Here is a 17,801-nt window from a genome sequence, read left to right on the forward strand (position 1 = left end):
TGACTACTTAATGATATGCAAGATTTGGTCCTAGGCACTTTTCATATAATTTCATTTAACCATAAGATTAACCCAGTGAAATTGTGTTGAAATATAGGATGTGCAAATAATACTTTTCAAATAGAAGTATTAATGTTTCTTGATGTCAAAATGGGTTAGTTACTATGTACAAAAACCTGAGTTTTTTTTAAATGTGTGAATTCAGTGTCAGTGCTTAATGCTGTTTTTCACAGTGAATTTTTTTCTTTACATTTTTCTTTTTGGTAGTCTCAAGGTAGATATGAAATTATGCTGAGTCTGCAAAATATATTGAATGGAGTAGGAGCTGCTGCTGCACCTTGCCATAGGGATGTTTATAAAGCTGCTAAATCTTGCTTAACAGATAGATCCATGGCTGTTCGCTGTGCTGCTGCAAAGGTAAAATGTCTAATAGCCAACTTTCTAAACCGATATGAAGAAAATAAGGTTTATCTCTATGAAGGCATTAATAAGGGCTACATGATGTGTGAGCTATAACCTTGGTAATCAGCTAGGACTGTCTCCTTTTAACATGTGAGGAAACTCAGGCCCAGAGGCTTAGGTGAATTTCTTGACATTCAAGTAGTTAGTGACACATTCTCAGAGTGGGAAGTTCAAGCTCGACACTTTAAATATGCATTGATACTTCTCTGTGTTTCCCTTCTGTATGTAAACTAAAGTTTATATGTAAGGTTTATGTTGTTTCAAAGTGGTGTATTGTTTTTAATCATGCCTTTTTAACATAATCAATTAAATACTACACTAAAATTGTTTAGCTGTGTCGGAATTATTCTCACAGTTGTTCATAACCAACAAATTGATTCTAAAGACAGTATTCATGGCCTGTTATGTCAGAAATGGGTTCTCCTGTCTTCTTTGTTTTACGTAGCATATCATCTTTAGGATTTAATAATTGTTGTTCCTGTAGTCATTATAGAGATACTTTGGATTTGTATTATTTTTATTTTTTTATGTTTATTTTTGTTAGACCCTATGGTTTTTACAACTTATACAGATCTGAGCCTGACATTTATACTTTTTGTTTTTCATTGATTTGTTTGTCCAATTGAGTAGTGTCTTCTTGAACTTCAGAATGAGGCCATCTTTATGTGGAGTACAGACCTGGACAGTGTGGCCACACTATGTTTTAAGTCATTTGAAGGTTCCAATTACGATGTGAGGATTTCAGTTTCAAAACTGTTGGGCACAATATTGGCTAAAGCTATAATTTCTAAACATCCAGGAGCAGGTAAAGTCATGTAATTATTTTCAAAATCTTCTGTAATTTTTTTCCTGTTGGTTTAAAAAATATATGTAGTATTATGGCTACCCATTATTTAAAAACAAGCAGAATATAAGTAAAATTTTAGTTCATAAACGTTGCTGAAGGTCCTAAGATTTCATTCTCAGGAAGTTCAGGAAAAGAATTGAGGAATAAAAACAAGAACTCTGTTTTGTTTGGTTTTGAGATGCCTCCCTTTGTAGCCCAGGGTGGCCTTGAGCTCATGATCCTCCTGCTTCCCCCACCCCAAGTGCTGGGTTTAGAGGCATGTGCCACCATACTTGGCAAGAGCTCTTAAAACGTAATGTGCTTTATTCATTGTCTTTATTTTTTTTTTAATAAATTGTGGATTGTGGTACCCAATAAGAGCTAAGACCCAAATCTTGAATTTTTTTTTAAGGAATATATATCTGATCACATTTGTCTTGCCATTTTCTAAACTGGTACAAGGAACAAATAATGTAGATAATTCCAAACAGGTATTTGAAATTTACTATATGTGGAGGGTTTTACTTTGTTTCATTTGTTATTCCCTGTTTGTACATGTATAAGCTGTAAGCAAGGATGGAATTTTTTTTTAAACAATGGAATATGCCTGTGTTTAGCTCACAGTGTATATAAAACACTGGTGAATAATTGAAAACTTACTTTATCATTTATTTCCAAAGATTAAGCAAGCTCACATAAATGAAAATGTAACTGTTCTGTAAGCCCTTGCACCTCAAATATCTGCAAACCGCAAGCACTGGTATCACCTGAGAGGGTTTAAGAAATGCAGGAAACTCCAGGCCCCACCGCACTTAATAAATCAAAATTCTCATTTTGACAAGATTTTCATATACTTTGTATGTACATTAAATTTGGATGAGTGTTGTTCTAGAAGTCACTTATTATTATATAAAGGAGGATTTTTTCTTAATCAGTACTTTTCAACTGGAGTGGAGAGAGGACAGATTATACCATATTATAACCACCTGGAAAACACTTACAGTATAACCTTCTCATTCTCCAGTTGAGGCCTACAAGTGTAAAATTTATAATAGGAAAATTGTATTTTTACTGTGGTTCTTCTAATCTTGTAAAGAGTCACAAGAAAAAAACCTAAACCAGAAAAAAAGCTCATTTAAGAGGTAAAATCTTAAGAAGTTGAAATTAGAAGCTATGTTTAATCATACTCTCTTGAAAATGTAAACTGATTGCTTCTATAAGTGTGTCATTGACATTAGCACACAATCGCAGTAAAACCAAGCAAAGTGTAGAAATTGCATAATTAGAACATTATATAAAAGAAGTAAAATAAGACTAAGCAAAATGAAGAATTGGTTTCATCCACACTAAAAACTTTTGGTCTACTCTTTTGTTAGAAATTCTTTCATCTTGCATTTGTAAGTTCTATGTGTGTTATAATTATTTTTACGCAACCTAAAAGGAATCTGGATGTCATAAGTTTTTAAAAATGGTGACTAAAAGTTAACAACATAGTACTTAATAATTTTGAAAGCAAACACAGTGTTGTGTGAACAGCTGAAAAACACAATGTACAAAGATATGAGGTAAAGAACTGAAATGATGTTCCTAATAAAACTTATAGGCTTTGGGCTGGTGGACTGGCTAAAGCAGTAAGAGTGCCTGCCTAGCAGGCCTGAAGCCCTGAGTTCAAACCCCAATGCTGCCAAAAACAAAAAAAGATTTAACAGGCTTCAAATAGTGTATTATATATACCAAGTCACTGTAAAAAAGAAAAGGAATTTTCCTGACACTGTGATAAGTTGTTGGGGATTTATGTAGTCTTTTAAAATTACTTCCTAATAATGGCTGGCAATCATGCTATTATTTCCCTAGTCCTTTTACTCTCACCTTTGTTCATAGGTTCCCCTACCATATCCCAGCTGTTAGCATCTGTACCTGTATGTCTATATACTACGACTTTCCCATAAACAATGAATTTCTTGGCCTCTGAGTAGAGTTCCTCCTCTTACCTACTCAAGAACATTGATCTAAGTCTCTGTTCTCTCTTTTACATCATTTTTTTTCACTACTGAATTGTCTCCTACAAAACATACTTTTGTTTTTCTCTTTTCAAAAAAAAAAAAATCTAGGGCTGGAGGTATGACTCAAGTGATAGAGCTGCCTTCCTAGCAAGTGCAAGCCCTGACTTCAACCCCTAGAATCCCACAAATTAAATAAATAAATTAATAAAATCTTGTTGTACTCTTACTTTCCCAGCCAGAAAGAGCACCCTTCTCTTCTTCCCTTTACAACACAGTTTCTCAGAAGAGGTCCTAGTGCTCATTGTCCTTGTCTTCTCTCCCCAATCACTTTGTTTTATTTTGTTTTGTTTTGGCGGCACTAGAGTTTGAACTCACGGCCTCATGCTTGGTACACTTGAGCCACATCTCCAGCTCTTTTTTGTGATTGTGTTTTTTGGTGTTTTTTGAGATAGGATTGTCTGGTGAACTATTTGCCCCGTGCTGGCTTTCAAACCACTGTCCTCCTGATCTCCATCTCCTGAGTAACTAGGATTACAGAAGTGAGCCACCCATGCTGGCCTCCTCCATCATTTTCTTTCTTTCTTTTTTTTTTTTTCAATCCTGGTGTTTGAACTCTTGCTTGCTAGGCAGGCACTCTACCACTTGAGCCATGCCCCCATCATTTTAAAACACATTTCCAATAGGGTTTTCTCTAAATGTGTTCTTGTTAAGGCCATCATTAACCTACACATTCATTGATTCAACAAAAAATTGTTATATTGTATTAACAGTTAACATGAGATCTACCCTCTCAACAAAGTTTTAAGTGTATAATACAGTACTGTTGACTAAAGGTATAATGCCACACAGAAGTTATCTAGAGTTTCTTTTTTTTAATTTAATTTTTTGGCAGTATGGGGGTTTGAACTCAGCCTTGAACTTGCTAGGCACGTGCTCTACCACTTGAGCACCGCTCCCAGCCCAAGCTTATTCATCTTGCTTAGCTGAAACCTTATATTTTATCCTTCTCTTACTTCTGTGACCACCATTCTTCTCTTTGATTCTATAAATTTGAATACTGTTGCAGATACTTCATGTAAGTGGAATCATGAAGTATTTGTCTTTCTGGAACTGACTTATTTTGTTTGCATAATGTTTTCAGGGTTCATCAGTGTTGTCATGTATTGTACGTTTCCTTTTATAAGGCTTAATAGTATTCCACTGTACGTATATGTGACATTTTCATCTTTTATTTATTGTGGTCCTACGGATTGAACTCGGGGCCTTGCCATTGCTAGGCAAGGGCTTTACCACTTGAACTATGCCCCAGCCCTGTAAGATTTTTTTTTTTTTTGCATTTTCATCTGTCAGTAGACATTTAGGTTGTTTCCACATCTTGGCTATTGTGAGTAATGGTTCAGTGAACATTAAAGTGCTAGTGTCTTTGAGATCCTGAGTTCATTTTTTGGGGGGTTGGTTGATCTTATGCTAGTATTATTTTTAATTTTTTGAGGAACTTTCATACTGTTTTTGTTTGCTTGTTTTTTTGTGATTCTGGGAATTGAACCCAGAGCCTTGTGCATACTAGGCAAGTACTGTACCATTAAGCTACATTCTCATCTCTTGGTTTTTTGAGTCAGAGTCTTGCTGTGTAGCTTAGTCTGCTCTTAAACTTGCTTTGTATCCCAGGCTGCCCTTGACCTTGTGATCTTCCTGCCTCAGCCTCTCAAGTACTAGGATTACAGGTATATGTCACCATACCTAGTTCCCATACTGGTGTTTGTAGGGACTGCATCATTTTGCATTTGTACCAATGTTGTACACTTTTTTTTTTTTTTTTTTTAAATAATACTGAGGTTTGAACTTGGGGTCTTGTGCTTGCTAGGCAAGTGCTCTACCACTTGTTCCAGCACTTTTTGCTATAGTTATTTTTCAGATAAGGTCTTACAAAAAGTGCCTTTTGCTCTGGGCTAACCTGGACCTGAATCCTTCTACGTACACTTCCCCGCTAGCTGGAACCACAGGTAATGCCCAGCTTGTTTGTTGAGATGGCGTCTTGCTAACCTTTTGCCTGGGCTGGCCTTGCCCAGCAGTCTTCCTCCCTGCCCCCTGTGTAGCTGGAATAACAGGTATGAGACACTATACCCAGAGCTGTGTCTTTTATTTGTATTTATCTAGTGAGTGCACATATTTTCACGTACCTATTGCCCATTCATGTGTCTCTGCATTCAACAAATATTTATTGAGTTTTTATACCGGGCCAGGGCCTTGTTTTGAGCACATGGAATGTGTCATTGAGCAAAACAGATAAATGCCCTGACCCCTGTGGAGCTTACATTCCTATATTTAGCCTCGCTGAGACGAGTGAGCAGTTCTCAGTCACCTTACTTGATCATGCAGCAACATTTAGCTCAGTTGACCTTCCATATCTTTTTTTTCCTGCCTTTTGTTATTCCATCCTCACTTGTTTTCTTAAAGGACTGTACTTGATCTTCTGCTCTTCCCTCTGTTGTGATCTTAATCCCATCTCAGGCCTTAAATTCTACCTATAATCAGGGATTCCTGGATCTTTAGCATAGTCTTCTCTCCTGGAAACCAGTCTCTCACAGCCGTCTGACCTTTGGCATCTCACTTGGATGTTTATTTAATGTTTCAAATTAACATGTGCTAAACCAAATGCTTATTCTCCCTCTCCACACATACACATGCTCTATTTGCATCTTTGTAGATAGAAGTTGATGACAACTTCTAGGTGATCAAACCAAAATTCATGAAGCCATCCTTGACTCCTCTCTCACACACACTGCTTAACTCTGTTAAGACATATCCAGAATCGGGACTCTTTGAAGAATGGTTAATTGTGGGGTTGGGGCAGAGAAAGTCCAAGATGAGCCTGGAACATCTTGTCCCGAAAAGTAAGGAGCTTCTGTTGCTAGCATTGTGAAGAGACATCACTGGTCAGATCCAGGGGAGTATTAGCATCAAAATGAGTAATGACAGAAATGGATTATAACCTACTAAATAAAAAATAAATCTGCTTGGGGCTCACGCCTGCAATCCTAGCTACTCAGGAGGCAGAGGTCAGGAGGATCAAGGTTCAAGGCCAGCCCAGGGAAAAAGTGAGATCCTACCTCAGAATACCCAACACAGAGGTAGAGCACCTATATAGCAAGCCTGAGGCCCTGACTTTAAACCCCTGAACTGCCAAAAAAAGAAAGTAATGAGTATGATGAGTTTAAGTAAAAGTATATAGGCATTTACTGCTTTTTTTTTTTTTTTTTTGGGATATTTTGAGGGTTTGGGGTTTTTAAGTAAAAAAATTTAAATTTCAAACTCCATCTTCTCCTCACTTTCTTCACTGAACCACCTTGCTTCTTTGCTTTTGAGTTTATCAACCACTCCTAATGAGTCTTCCTACTCTGCCTTTGCCTCTTCAATACTGTGGTCCGAACACAGCAGCAGGCCTACCTCCTGCCCTCTCCCCATGCTGACCTGTCTCCTATTAGACCTCCTTCACTGTTCCAATCACATTGCTGTGCTTAAACTCACTGGGCACTTAATATTCACCCACAAGGTCTTTTTACCTAGAAGAAAAAGCCTATAAATTTTTTCTCCAGATGCTATCAGGCCTAATTCCCTCACTTATACTGTGTTCACGTCACCCTTCTAATAAATCCCATCCCAGCATCCCTATTTAAAACCACAAATTTTACTGCCATCCACAATATTCCTAACCTTATTTACCCTACTCTATTTTCTGTTTTGTTTGTTTATTGGTTGGTTGGGTATTTTTTATTTTTGTTGTTGTTTTTAAGACAGTGTTTTACTATGTAACCCAGGCTAACCTCGAACTCATGATCCTCCCTGCCTCTGCCTTCTGGGTGCTGGGATTATAGATGTACACCACCATGCCTGGATCTGCATGGCTTTTAACTACTGTTTAATGTATTATGTATCTAGTCATTCATTATGTGTATTGTCTCGTCTTTCTAGAATTTGGGATCAACGTGGGCATGAGTTTTACACTATTTAGTAATGTTTCTTTCCCAAATGCTGAGATAGATTTTGTCTCAAACGGTTTTTCTCTTTTTTAGGCAAGAAGGTAGATTTTTTTTTTGTTGTTTATAATATTAATGGAAGTTTATTTACTACTCTGTGATCTGAGTAACGAGGTTTAGAGGATACCATTAATTTTCAGAAGAAAAAGGAAAAATGGTTTATATGTTTTTGTTGTTTTTTTGGTGGGACTGGGGTTTGAACTCAGGGCTTTGAGCTTGCAAAGCAGACACTCTGCCGCTTGAGGCACGCCTCCATTTTAATGTGCTCTGGTTATTTTGGGGATGGGGGGAGTCTCATGAATATTATTTCTTAGCTACTCACTGTATGAAACTGAAGGCAAACTTAAACATTCCTGCCCTAACTACCCTTAATTATTATACCCTAAAGGCCAGCTCTGAGTAGTTTTGTCTATAATTAGCTTAAATTTCTTTAGAGACTGAAAGAACTACAAAAGTTGTATTGCCAGTTGAGAATAGCACATGGTGGTTACTTTATGTAAATTTCATTAAGAGTTATAGAGCATTTGGGAAAATAGAATTAGGTTTGGCTCTTTTGGGGAGGGGCGGGTACTGAGGTTTGATTAAGCAAGTGTTCTACCACTTGAGCCATGCTTCAGCAATTTTTGCTTTTAGGTTATTTTTCAGATAGAATCCCATTTTTACACTGGCAGGCCTCAAGCCATGATCCTCCCAATTTCCACCTTCAGAATAGCTGAGATTAGAGGCATGAGCCACTGCATACAGCTGTTTTGACTTTTTTAGTATTTCAAAAGAATTTTCAAAACACTGTATAGCGTTTATATTTGTGGAGAAGTAGAGAACTTTGTTTATGTCTCCCCTCATTTTAGAAGACAGTCATTAAACTTCTTTTAAGAATAAGGTCCAAAAGTGGCATAGACTTTAAGATATCTTTGATATGGTGCTTCAAGGCTCATTCGGGTTTTTTGTTTTGTTTTGTTTTTGTTCTTGTTTTTTGCTTTTGTTTTCAGGGCTCATTCTGATTTGAACTTTGAAACTTTGTATGACTTTTTCTGTCCTGTAAATCTTGCATTTTGTTTGAAGCTTTAGTTATTTTTGTTTCTATTAACATGCAGGCAGTTGGCAAATCAAGATCATGTATTAATGGGATGTAGCTCAGTGGTAGAGTGTGCTTAGCATGCACATGGGTTTCATCCCCAGCACCAAAAGATAAAGGTCATGCTTTGAAATTTAGTGTATAAAATATGAATCACAGTTTTGTTTTGTTCTTTGTCATAGCAGCCTCACGTCAAAGCATTCGCAGAGTATCTCTGGAGGAAGTTCTGGAATTACTAGGAACAGGGTTTCTACGTGGGAGTTCAGGATTTCTTCGAGCCAGTGGAGATATGCTGAAAGGAACCAGTTCAGTCAGTAGGGATGTTCGAGTTGGAGTTACTCAGGTTGGAATCACAAATGGGTATCTGACTGTAATTCTCACTGGCCGATAATGAAAGCTTAGTATCTGACTCTGCAAAGTGATGCTATGTTAGGTCACTCTTCACACCCTCATGTTTATAGATGGATATGGCAAGATGAAAATATTTTTTAAAAACTGGCTTACAAGTAAGAGAATCATATTACCCACAATGTGTTTTAAATTCCTAATAATGGAGTTCTACTTCCTTTGAATCATAAACATCCTTTTGTTTTGTTTTGTTTTGTTTCCAGCCATGTGTTTTCATGTCTTCTGGTTTCACATGTCTTCCACTGTGTCTGTGCGTGATCATGAAGTACCATTTAAGCTATTAGATACATATTATTTAGCACATGGACAAAATAAACATTTTAGGAGATTTTTAACTCCTAAATAGATTATTACATGTAACCTATTTCAGTGATTAAATTTTTGGTCCTAAACAAAATTTTAAAAGCTCTTAGGCAAGATATCTTAGAGTAAAACAACACAAAAGTCACTGCATTCTTCCCCTGAGTTATCTTTTCTATTTTTCCTAAATGCTAGTATGGTTGAAAGCAAACCTACACTTTTAAAAAAATTCACATAACCTCATTTTTTTATGCTATATATAGACTTCATGAAAATAAGAGCTTTGCAGCTTAATTGTAAACTATGTGTTTAAGAAAACTACTTGTATTTCTGGACTAAGACAGACCATTAACATTCATGAAACTAAAGAGCAGTGATTCATCACTGTGAATGCTCCTTTGGTTTCTAGAACTGAGTTCCCATAGAGTTATGGTGTTGGAGCATAGTTAATTCTTATCATGTGTTCATATGTTTGAATTGAGTTTTCTTGTCTAGAATATTAAATAGGAAGAAACCTTTGTTGAGAGAAGCCACAGACATATTTTACAAATTATCTGGCAACACTGAGTCTACTGTAAGTTTGCAGAGACTGATCGAAATAAAATGGGGGCAACAGAAATGAACTTTGAGTACTTAAGTTTTACTTTTAAACAAGGAAACAAAACAAAACAAAAAAAATTGTGCTACATTTATGTGTATCAAGTGGCCGTAAGTGAGAAAAGAGTACAGTTTGTAGAGAAAACTACTTATTATTTTGTGGAGAAGAAAGTATTTCATACAAAATTGAAATGATTTGATTTTGAAGATAAAACTCCTTTCTTTTTTTAGGCTTACGTGGTATTTGTTTCAACATTAGGAGGAGCTTGGCTAGAGAAAAATTTTGCCATCTTTCTTTCTCATATCCTAAGCCTTGTGTCACAGTCACATCCTAAAGCCACTCAAACTCAGATTGATGCTGTCTGCTGCCGCCGATGTATTTCATTCATCCTTCGAGCTACTATAGGAGGCCTTCTCGGAGAAAAGGCTCAAATTGCTGCTGCAAAGGAAATCTGCCAGGCCATCTGGAAACTAAAGAAAGTTATGGGTAAGTATCACACTAAGACAATCCCATTGGAAAAGCTAAGGTGGTATCACTATATTGAATTTTAAAAAGTGTGTGTGTGTGTGTGTGTGTGTGTGTGTGTGTGTGTGTGTGTGTGTGTGTGTGTGTGTGTGTTTTACTGGGGCTTGAATTCAGGGCTTCACGCATGCCAGGCAAGCACTTTTTTTTACCACTTGAACCGTGGCTCTAGCCCAATGTAAAAGTCTTTCCCCTCCCCTCAATACAACATTAAAGTGGGAAGTCTCACCTTTTTTTTTGCTTAGAGAGCGGGGCAGCACTGGGGTTTGAACTCTGGGCCTTACACTTGCTAGCCAGACACTCTTATTGCTTGAGCCACACTGCCAGCCATTTTTTTTTTGTGATGGGTTTTTTTGAGATAGGGTCTTGAGAGCTCTTTGCCTGGGCTGACTTTGAACTATGATCCTCCTGATCTCTGCCTTCTGAGTAGCTAGGATTACAGGTGAGAGCCACCGAGGCCTGGCCCAATGCAAAAGTCTTGAAGATTCTTAGAATTCCTGTTGTATATCTTATAGAAGCAAAAGTAAATAATCGCTTTAAACGATTATCTGTTTAGGCCCCATACTGTTTCAAGTCTACTCTGCTTATCTTGAATATCAATAATAATTGGAATAGTTTTTGATTTCCCTTGAATTCTTTTCATGGTCCCTTGCTAAAAAGAGTAATAAAGGATCTCTGATCAGGTTGCTTAAATCAAATTGGTTGTATTAGGTTCTCTTCATTCTCTATTAATGCAGTTTCCCACCTAAGCATTCCACTTACTGCCTGAAGGACTTCATACTATTCATCAAGTGGGTGTATTATATTAATTTTTGCCTTCTTACTTTTCTGCTCCTAACACCTACCCCCTATGATACATTTTTATAAAATAGTGATGCGTAGTTAATTCTTGTGTTTCTATCAGATGCTGTATTGAGTGATAGTAATTTGGAAACCCGGCTCAGTTCCACAGATACAGCAGCCAGCCAGCATATGCTGGTATGTGCTTTACAGGAACTCGGAAATCTCATTCATAGTCTGGGCACCACAGCCGCACCTTTGCTGCAGGATTCCAGTGCAGGTAAATTTGTTTGTAATTTGACTCAATACCTTATTTTACTTGTATTCAAAGAATACAACTTCTCCCAACCCCTGACAAATATTAATCTTTCTGCCTCTATCGATTTACCTAGTTAAGACATTTCTGATAGATAGAATCATACAGAATGTGATCGTTAATGACTGACTTTTTAAAACTTTTTTGGGGAGAGGGTAGTACTGGAGTTTGAACTCAAGGCCTCACACTTGAGACACTCCATCAGCCCTGTTTTGTGTTGGGTATTTTTGAGATAGAAGCTCATTTTTTTAGCCCAGGCTGGCCTTGATCCGAAAATCTACCAATCTGAGCCTCCTAAGTAGCTAAGTAGGAATACAGATTTGAGCCACCGGCACCTGCCTGGACATTTATGTGTTTTAATGAAGTTGTATCTTGAATCATAGCAAGTATAGAACTTTTTCCCACTTGCTATTGGGTGTCTTCCACGGCCTTTATAGTAAGGTAGCCCACTAAGGACCCAGAAAAATCTGGATTTTAACATTTGTTCTCAGATAAGAGTGTTATGATGGCTAAGAAGTATTTATTACGTAGATAAATGTGCTAGAGGAATTTTTAAAAGGCATGGCAAGATAAGGTGTGACATTTTAAAGGTGTTTTTGTTATTTATTGTTAATTTCTGTTTCCTAGTACCAAATTAGTAATGATCTCAAGATAAAGTTGGTAAAACATTGACCCAGAAATAAAATTTTTCTTTTGTGTACTGATTAATTTACAACAATTTTCATGAGATGATATTAAAAGTTATTCCTAGGCTAAAATCCTGTTTTTAAGTATGTATCACTTAATTTTTTCTTTCTGATTTGGCTGCATTATGGCTAAATAAGTTTTGTCTGTATACCTAAGTCATCATTTATTTGTTCTGTCCTCCCAGGCCTTCTTGACAGCGTCATTTCAGTTATTCCTCATCCTAGCACTTCTGTTCGACTCGCAGCAGCTTGGTGTTTGCACTGTATTGCTGTGGCATTACCTTCCTACCTAACACCTCTTGTAGATCATTGTCTTGAACGACTTACTGTACTTAAGTCTTCACCTGAAGCAGTGACTGGCTTTAGTTTTGCTGTAGCAGCTTTGCTAGGAGCAGTGAAACATTGCCCTTTAGGAATTCCTCATGGAAAGGGCAAGGTAATGATTTCATTCTCTATATAATAATGATTCAGATTTGTCCTAGTCTTTGTGTATTATGCAGTTAAACCATGCAGCACAACTGTTTGAGCAGTTCAGTACTATCAGCACAATTGCTGTGAAAAATGAAGGGAAGGTTTTTAAGTGTTTTATCTATACTGCAGTAAAGGAGTGCTTTCTTTGCTTTTGTTAGCAGTATCTACATGTAGTAACAAAATTTGTTCCTGAAGTCTTTATTGCCTACATAACTATCTTCACCACATAAATGCATTTAAAAGCCTATTGTAAAGGACAAGTAGAGCTGTGAAAGAAATCTTAAACTTTATTTAATAATTTTAGTTACTAGTGTTGTTGGTGTATTTCTTCAAAATTAGTTTACATAAAATAATACAAAGTAGATAAATAATTCATATTCTTAGGAACCAGGATTTTCTATGAGGAAAAAAAGCTACAGTTGTAGAATGAAGAAAATTAAGAGCTCCGTGTGGTAAATTTGAGTTGAAATCATCATTATTAACTCATAATTTAATTTTTCCAAAACTATTTATACCCTCATTTTGTCCACTGAAAAGTCTAAAAAGCAATGGTAACTCAGTAGCAGGGAATACCCTAATGTTCAGACTGGCTCTAAATAACTTTTTCCACCAAAAAAGAATCAGGAATCCAGTAAGGAGTGGCTGTTTTCAGATCTGGGGAAGAAAATGCACAATATAAAACTGAAATATTTTGTCATGACAGAAAGCAAGGGATTCATGAAAGAATTAAAAGATCTGGGCACCGGTGGCTCACACCTGCAATTTTAGCTTCTCAGGAAGCAGAGATGAGAAGTATTGCGGTTCAAAGCCAGTCCAGGCAAATAGTTCACAAGACCCTATCTTGAAAAATACTCAACCCAAAAAAGGGCTGGCAGAGTGCCTACCTAGCAGGTGTGAGCCCTAAGTTCAAACCCAAGTACTGCCAAAAAAAATAAATAAATAAGAATGATACCTTGAGCTTCCATTGTATATCACAAATGATAATGACTGTGGGCCTGATGCAGTGGCTCACACCTGTTATCCCAGCTACATAGGAGGCAGAGATTGGAAAGATTGCAGTTCAAGGCCAGCCTGGGCCCCCTACCCTCACCCCAGTCTCAACAAAGAACCCTTATATGGTGGCACAGGTCAGTGATCGCAGCTGTGCGAGAGGTTTTTGGTTTGAGGATCACAGTCTGAAACCAGTCTGGGTAAAAACACAATATCCTATCTGAAAAATAAAGCAAATAGGAGTAGATGGAGATGACTCAAGTTGTAAAGTGCTTTCAAAGACCTAGGCTCAAACCCTTGTTCTCACAAAAATGATAATAATGACTAATTGATTATAACACAATAAATACATAAAAGTCTCATTAGTTCATGATTTAAAAGTATCCCTCCAAAACTGCATTGCTACTGAAAAAATGTAGTTTTCTGGGGAAATTTAGTCTCTTTTTTTTTTTAATGTAGCATTTGAAACAGATAAATGATATAAGATCTGCTGAATAAATAACCCAGTTTTAATGTACCAGGAAATTTGTAGAGAAAAATATATGAAATATAGAATCTACAAAATAAGCAAATCATAGTGTTTCTTTTTTAATAACTAGGAATTACAAGTGACAAAGAATTTTATAGTGAATGCCCTTACAACCCACATACATTTAATAGCTTTTGAGAAACTATATCACCCTTATTTCTTCATTTTCTTGTCACTTAATGTCATTGAGTTTTATAGTATATCCTCCCCAGTTTGGGGTCTGCAAAAGAACATTTCACAACTTCAGAAGTTCCAAAAATATTTTGAGATTTGCAAGTGTCATTAGAATAAAGAGACTGACAGCTTTGGGAGGCAATATTACTCATTTAAATTTATAATTTTAGTTACATTCCAAACTAGCACCTTACATTTTCCTAAGCAAAGACTCATAATTGAATATATTTAATTAAACTTATGTCAGTTCTCATTATGAACTTTCCTTCCGAGAGAATGTCCACTTGTCCTGATTTGACTAAAATGGTTTGTTTTGTACTTACAGGATCTTGCTGTACAGTCCAGGCTGGCCTTGAACTTACTATGTAGCCCTGGCTGACCTCACACTCATGATCCTCCTGCTTTAGCCTTCCAACTGCAGGGGTTACAGGCATGCACCACCATACCCTGCTTGTCCTTCACTTTTTTTTTTGAGTGGCACCCATTTGTTGTGTAGGCTGTAGGTAATCCTAAATTAACTATAAGTTAGTTGGTTGTTTTAAAATACACTAGCCTTCCTTTTTAGGAAATGTATATGCAGCTTTTAATACTTGCCACTTTTGCAGAGATGATTAGCAACAGGTGTTTTCTCAGTCATTACATGCTCCCTATCCTTTGTACTTTGTAAACACACATTATCCATAAATGGGAACTATCTGGTTCCTTCTGTTGTGTTGAAACATTGCCTATTTCATAGATTTTCTTTTTTTTTTGTTTTTGTGTTTCTCAATTTTATTTATTTATTTATTTTTTTGTGGTACTGAGAATTGAACCCTGGGCCTTGAGTGCTTACTAGGCAAGTGCTGTACCACTTGAACCACATCCCCAGTTCTGTTTTTGTGTTTGGTTTTCTTTCTTTCTTTGCAGACTTTTAAAATATGACATTATAATGAATCCCACCCTACTGTGAAAGTTCTCTAGATAGGAGATTATTTTGACTGCTTTCAACCAGGATGGTTTGTTGCCTAAAGAAGATCATTATCACCCATTGACGTATCAAAGTGATATATAGAATTTTAAAAACAGGGAGACCGGTATAATGAAACTTTCCTGATAATTACCAATCAAAAGAGGATAATTGGTTAAAACTAAAAATAAATTCAAAATTAACTTCAGTTAATACCTGTTTTAAAATGTCACCTGTGCTCTACAGAAAATTTTGAGTTTCTGTGTCTAACATACCAGTGTTTAACCCTGAAAACTTAATTCTTTCATAAGTTCTGTATGACATTGTCCTATCATGTAGTCCATATGAATGACAGTTCTACATCATTGTCATTTATTATATGTAAATTTCTTAAGAAATTATAATTAGCGGTTCTCGTTTGTCTCATAATTTATAAACTGACTTTATTACCTTATTCTTCTATACATAAACAGATTATTATGACATTAGCAGAGGATTTGCTGTGTTCTGCTGCTCAAAATAGTCGCCTGTCGGCCCAGCGCACACAAGCTGGATGGTTGTTGATAGCTGCTCTGATGACATTAGGTAACAGTCCTTTGGAAGGTTTACATATTATGTTCTTTGTGTTTTCAGTGTGAAAGAACTCTTGTTTATGATTTGATGAGACTAACTTTTAATGTGTATCATAAATTAAGTAGCCACACAAGCATTTTCCTCCTAGTGGTTACCATAGGAAATTACTTATAGCCATGTTCCATGGCACATACATGCCTGTCGTCCCAACTGCTCACTGTGCTGAGATGGAAGGATCACTTGAGCCTTGGAGTGTGAGGCAAGCTCATGCAACATAGGGAGTTCCCCCCCCCCCAAAAAAAAAGTGAATAAAAGTCATTTACTTTATTTCTAAAAATGTTTACAGATACCTCTTGACTTTCTCTTTCAGACCAATTTATAAGCCTTAGGTCAGTAATTGATCATTTCTCAAGCTAAAAATCACTGACATTTCCAAAAATCATTCACATCCATTTTCAGAAAGAAAATTTTACCCTTGTATAAGGGTAAGGAAAAGAATTTACCATAACCTGCAAATCCACTTCTATAGTTATTTTTAGGATGGGTAATACCCAGTAAGGTTGCATTTTGTATTGAAGGTGGTGGAGCTCAGTTGAGTTGTTAGGTGTTTTGTTTGTTTGTTTGTTTTTCTTCTGTTTGTGTTGTTTTGTTTTGGTGGTTACTGGAGTTTGGACTTGGAGTCTTGCACTTGCTAGGCAGGCATTCTACCACTTGAGCCTTAGCTCTTTTGTGCGTTGGTTATTTTGTAAGCTAGGGTCTCAAGTTTATGTTAGGGTTGGCTTTATGCTCTTCAGGTAGCTGGAATGATAAGCGTGCATCACCCTACCATCTTTTATTGACTAAAATGGGATCGCTCAAACTTTTTGCCCAATTGGCGGTGAACCATGATCCTCCTGATGTTCACCTCCCAAGGAGCTAGGATACTCCGTGCCTAGCTAAATTGTAATGATTAGAAATAAGTAATTACAGTTATATACCATAAGACTTAATTTTATTATTTTATTAGTTATATTGTGTTTTAAGTCTCTGTTAGATGAGTTAGTGAGAATATGAAACAATTGGCTGGATTTGGTCAATAAATCATTGTGATCGGATATAAGAAATTTAAAATTTGAAATAAGTAATCAAGTGAAGAATTACTTTTAGTAATATTCTTAAGATGATTAAAGAAATTTATTGAACTAGATCAGGTTTAGCCCAAGGCCTAAATCTGGCTTGTCACCTGTTTTTGTATGGTCGGTGAGCTTAAAAATAGCTTGTATATTTTTTTAATGGCTTGGGAGAAAAAAACAAAAGAATATTTTATGACACATGAGAAATATATGAATATTAGAATTCAGTATTTCAAAAGTAAAGTTTTATTTGAGTGTAAGATCATTTGTCTTTGTGTTGCTTGTGGTGTTTAGGTACTTCAGTGACAGAGCTGAATATTTCCAACAGTATTCAGCTTTCAGAGCCTGAGATATTTATTATTTGACCCTGTACAGAAATAGTTTGTTGGTCCCTGGCATAGGTCATCATTTCACTCTATGATGGCTATAAGGTAGCAAGCTTTCATTTGCTGTTGGTGGGTATTTCATGCCTGATGATGCTCTTGAGTAATTAAAGAGATAATAAACTAATAAAAGCAATATTTTGATAAAAGCTCTTACAACCAGTGTCATTCCATTGGAGAAAGACCACACAAGGTCCTTTTTTTCTTTAATAAAGAGATTAGTGCATGTCATATTTTATTGTATATTCATAATCACTATAGAAAAATTAAAATTTTTTATGTTTCAGTATTTTTCTGAGCTTAATTCATTGTCTTATGTATTATTCTTCCCTTTTTATCAAGTTTTAGAGTATGTATTAAAATCCTAGCAATTTTCAAAAAGAACCAGTAAAGTTTTTAAATATCATTATTTAAAAACTCATGGAGTTTTGTATATTTATGTGTTTCAATACAGTGCAGCCATTATTACTTTTGATCCTCTTCTTTGGTCAGTGAGAGTCCCTTCAAAATGAAAAGTGTTCCTTGGTGTAATATTTTTGGTTTTGCCATGATAAGGTTTTATATTGTGTATTTCCTGCCTCAGGCTTACTGTCAGCCTTGACTCTCTTTT

General features: G+C 36.2%; 1 protein-coding gene across 7 annotated transcripts in view; it reads left to right on the top strand.

The window, feature by feature from the left end:
- The window catches only part of Heatr5a (HEAT repeat containing 5A), a 111,147-nt gene that overhangs the window by 19,223 nt on the left and 74,123 nt on the right, over positions 1-17,801 (top strand). For 4 of the 7 annotated variants that reach the window (XM_074068204.1, XM_074068209.1, XM_074068207.1 and 1 more), the window contains 7 exons: positions 268-417; positions 1,093-1,267; positions 8,586-8,746; positions 9,940-10,195; positions 11,136-11,291; positions 12,199-12,449; positions 15,597-15,708. In XM_074068204.1, coding sequence (XP_073924305.1) covers positions 268-417; positions 1,093-1,267; positions 8,586-8,746; positions 9,940-10,195; positions 11,136-11,291; positions 12,199-12,449; positions 15,597-15,708 — 1,261 coding nt within the window. Of the gene's footprint in view, positions 1-267; positions 418-1,092; positions 1,268-8,585; positions 8,747-9,939; positions 10,196-11,135; positions 11,292-12,198; positions 12,450-15,596; positions 15,709-17,801 lie in introns of those variants that run through there. The other 3 variants (XM_074068206.1, XM_074068208.1, XM_020169846.2) reach the window with 2 other exon arrangements.

The sequence above is a fragment of the Castor canadensis genome, chromosome 3 (genome assembly GCF_047511655.1).
Source record: "Castor canadensis chromosome 3, mCasCan1.hap1v2, whole genome shotgun sequence".
Classification (NCBI taxonomy): domain Eukaryota; kingdom Metazoa; phylum Chordata; class Mammalia; order Rodentia; family Castoridae; genus Castor; species Castor canadensis.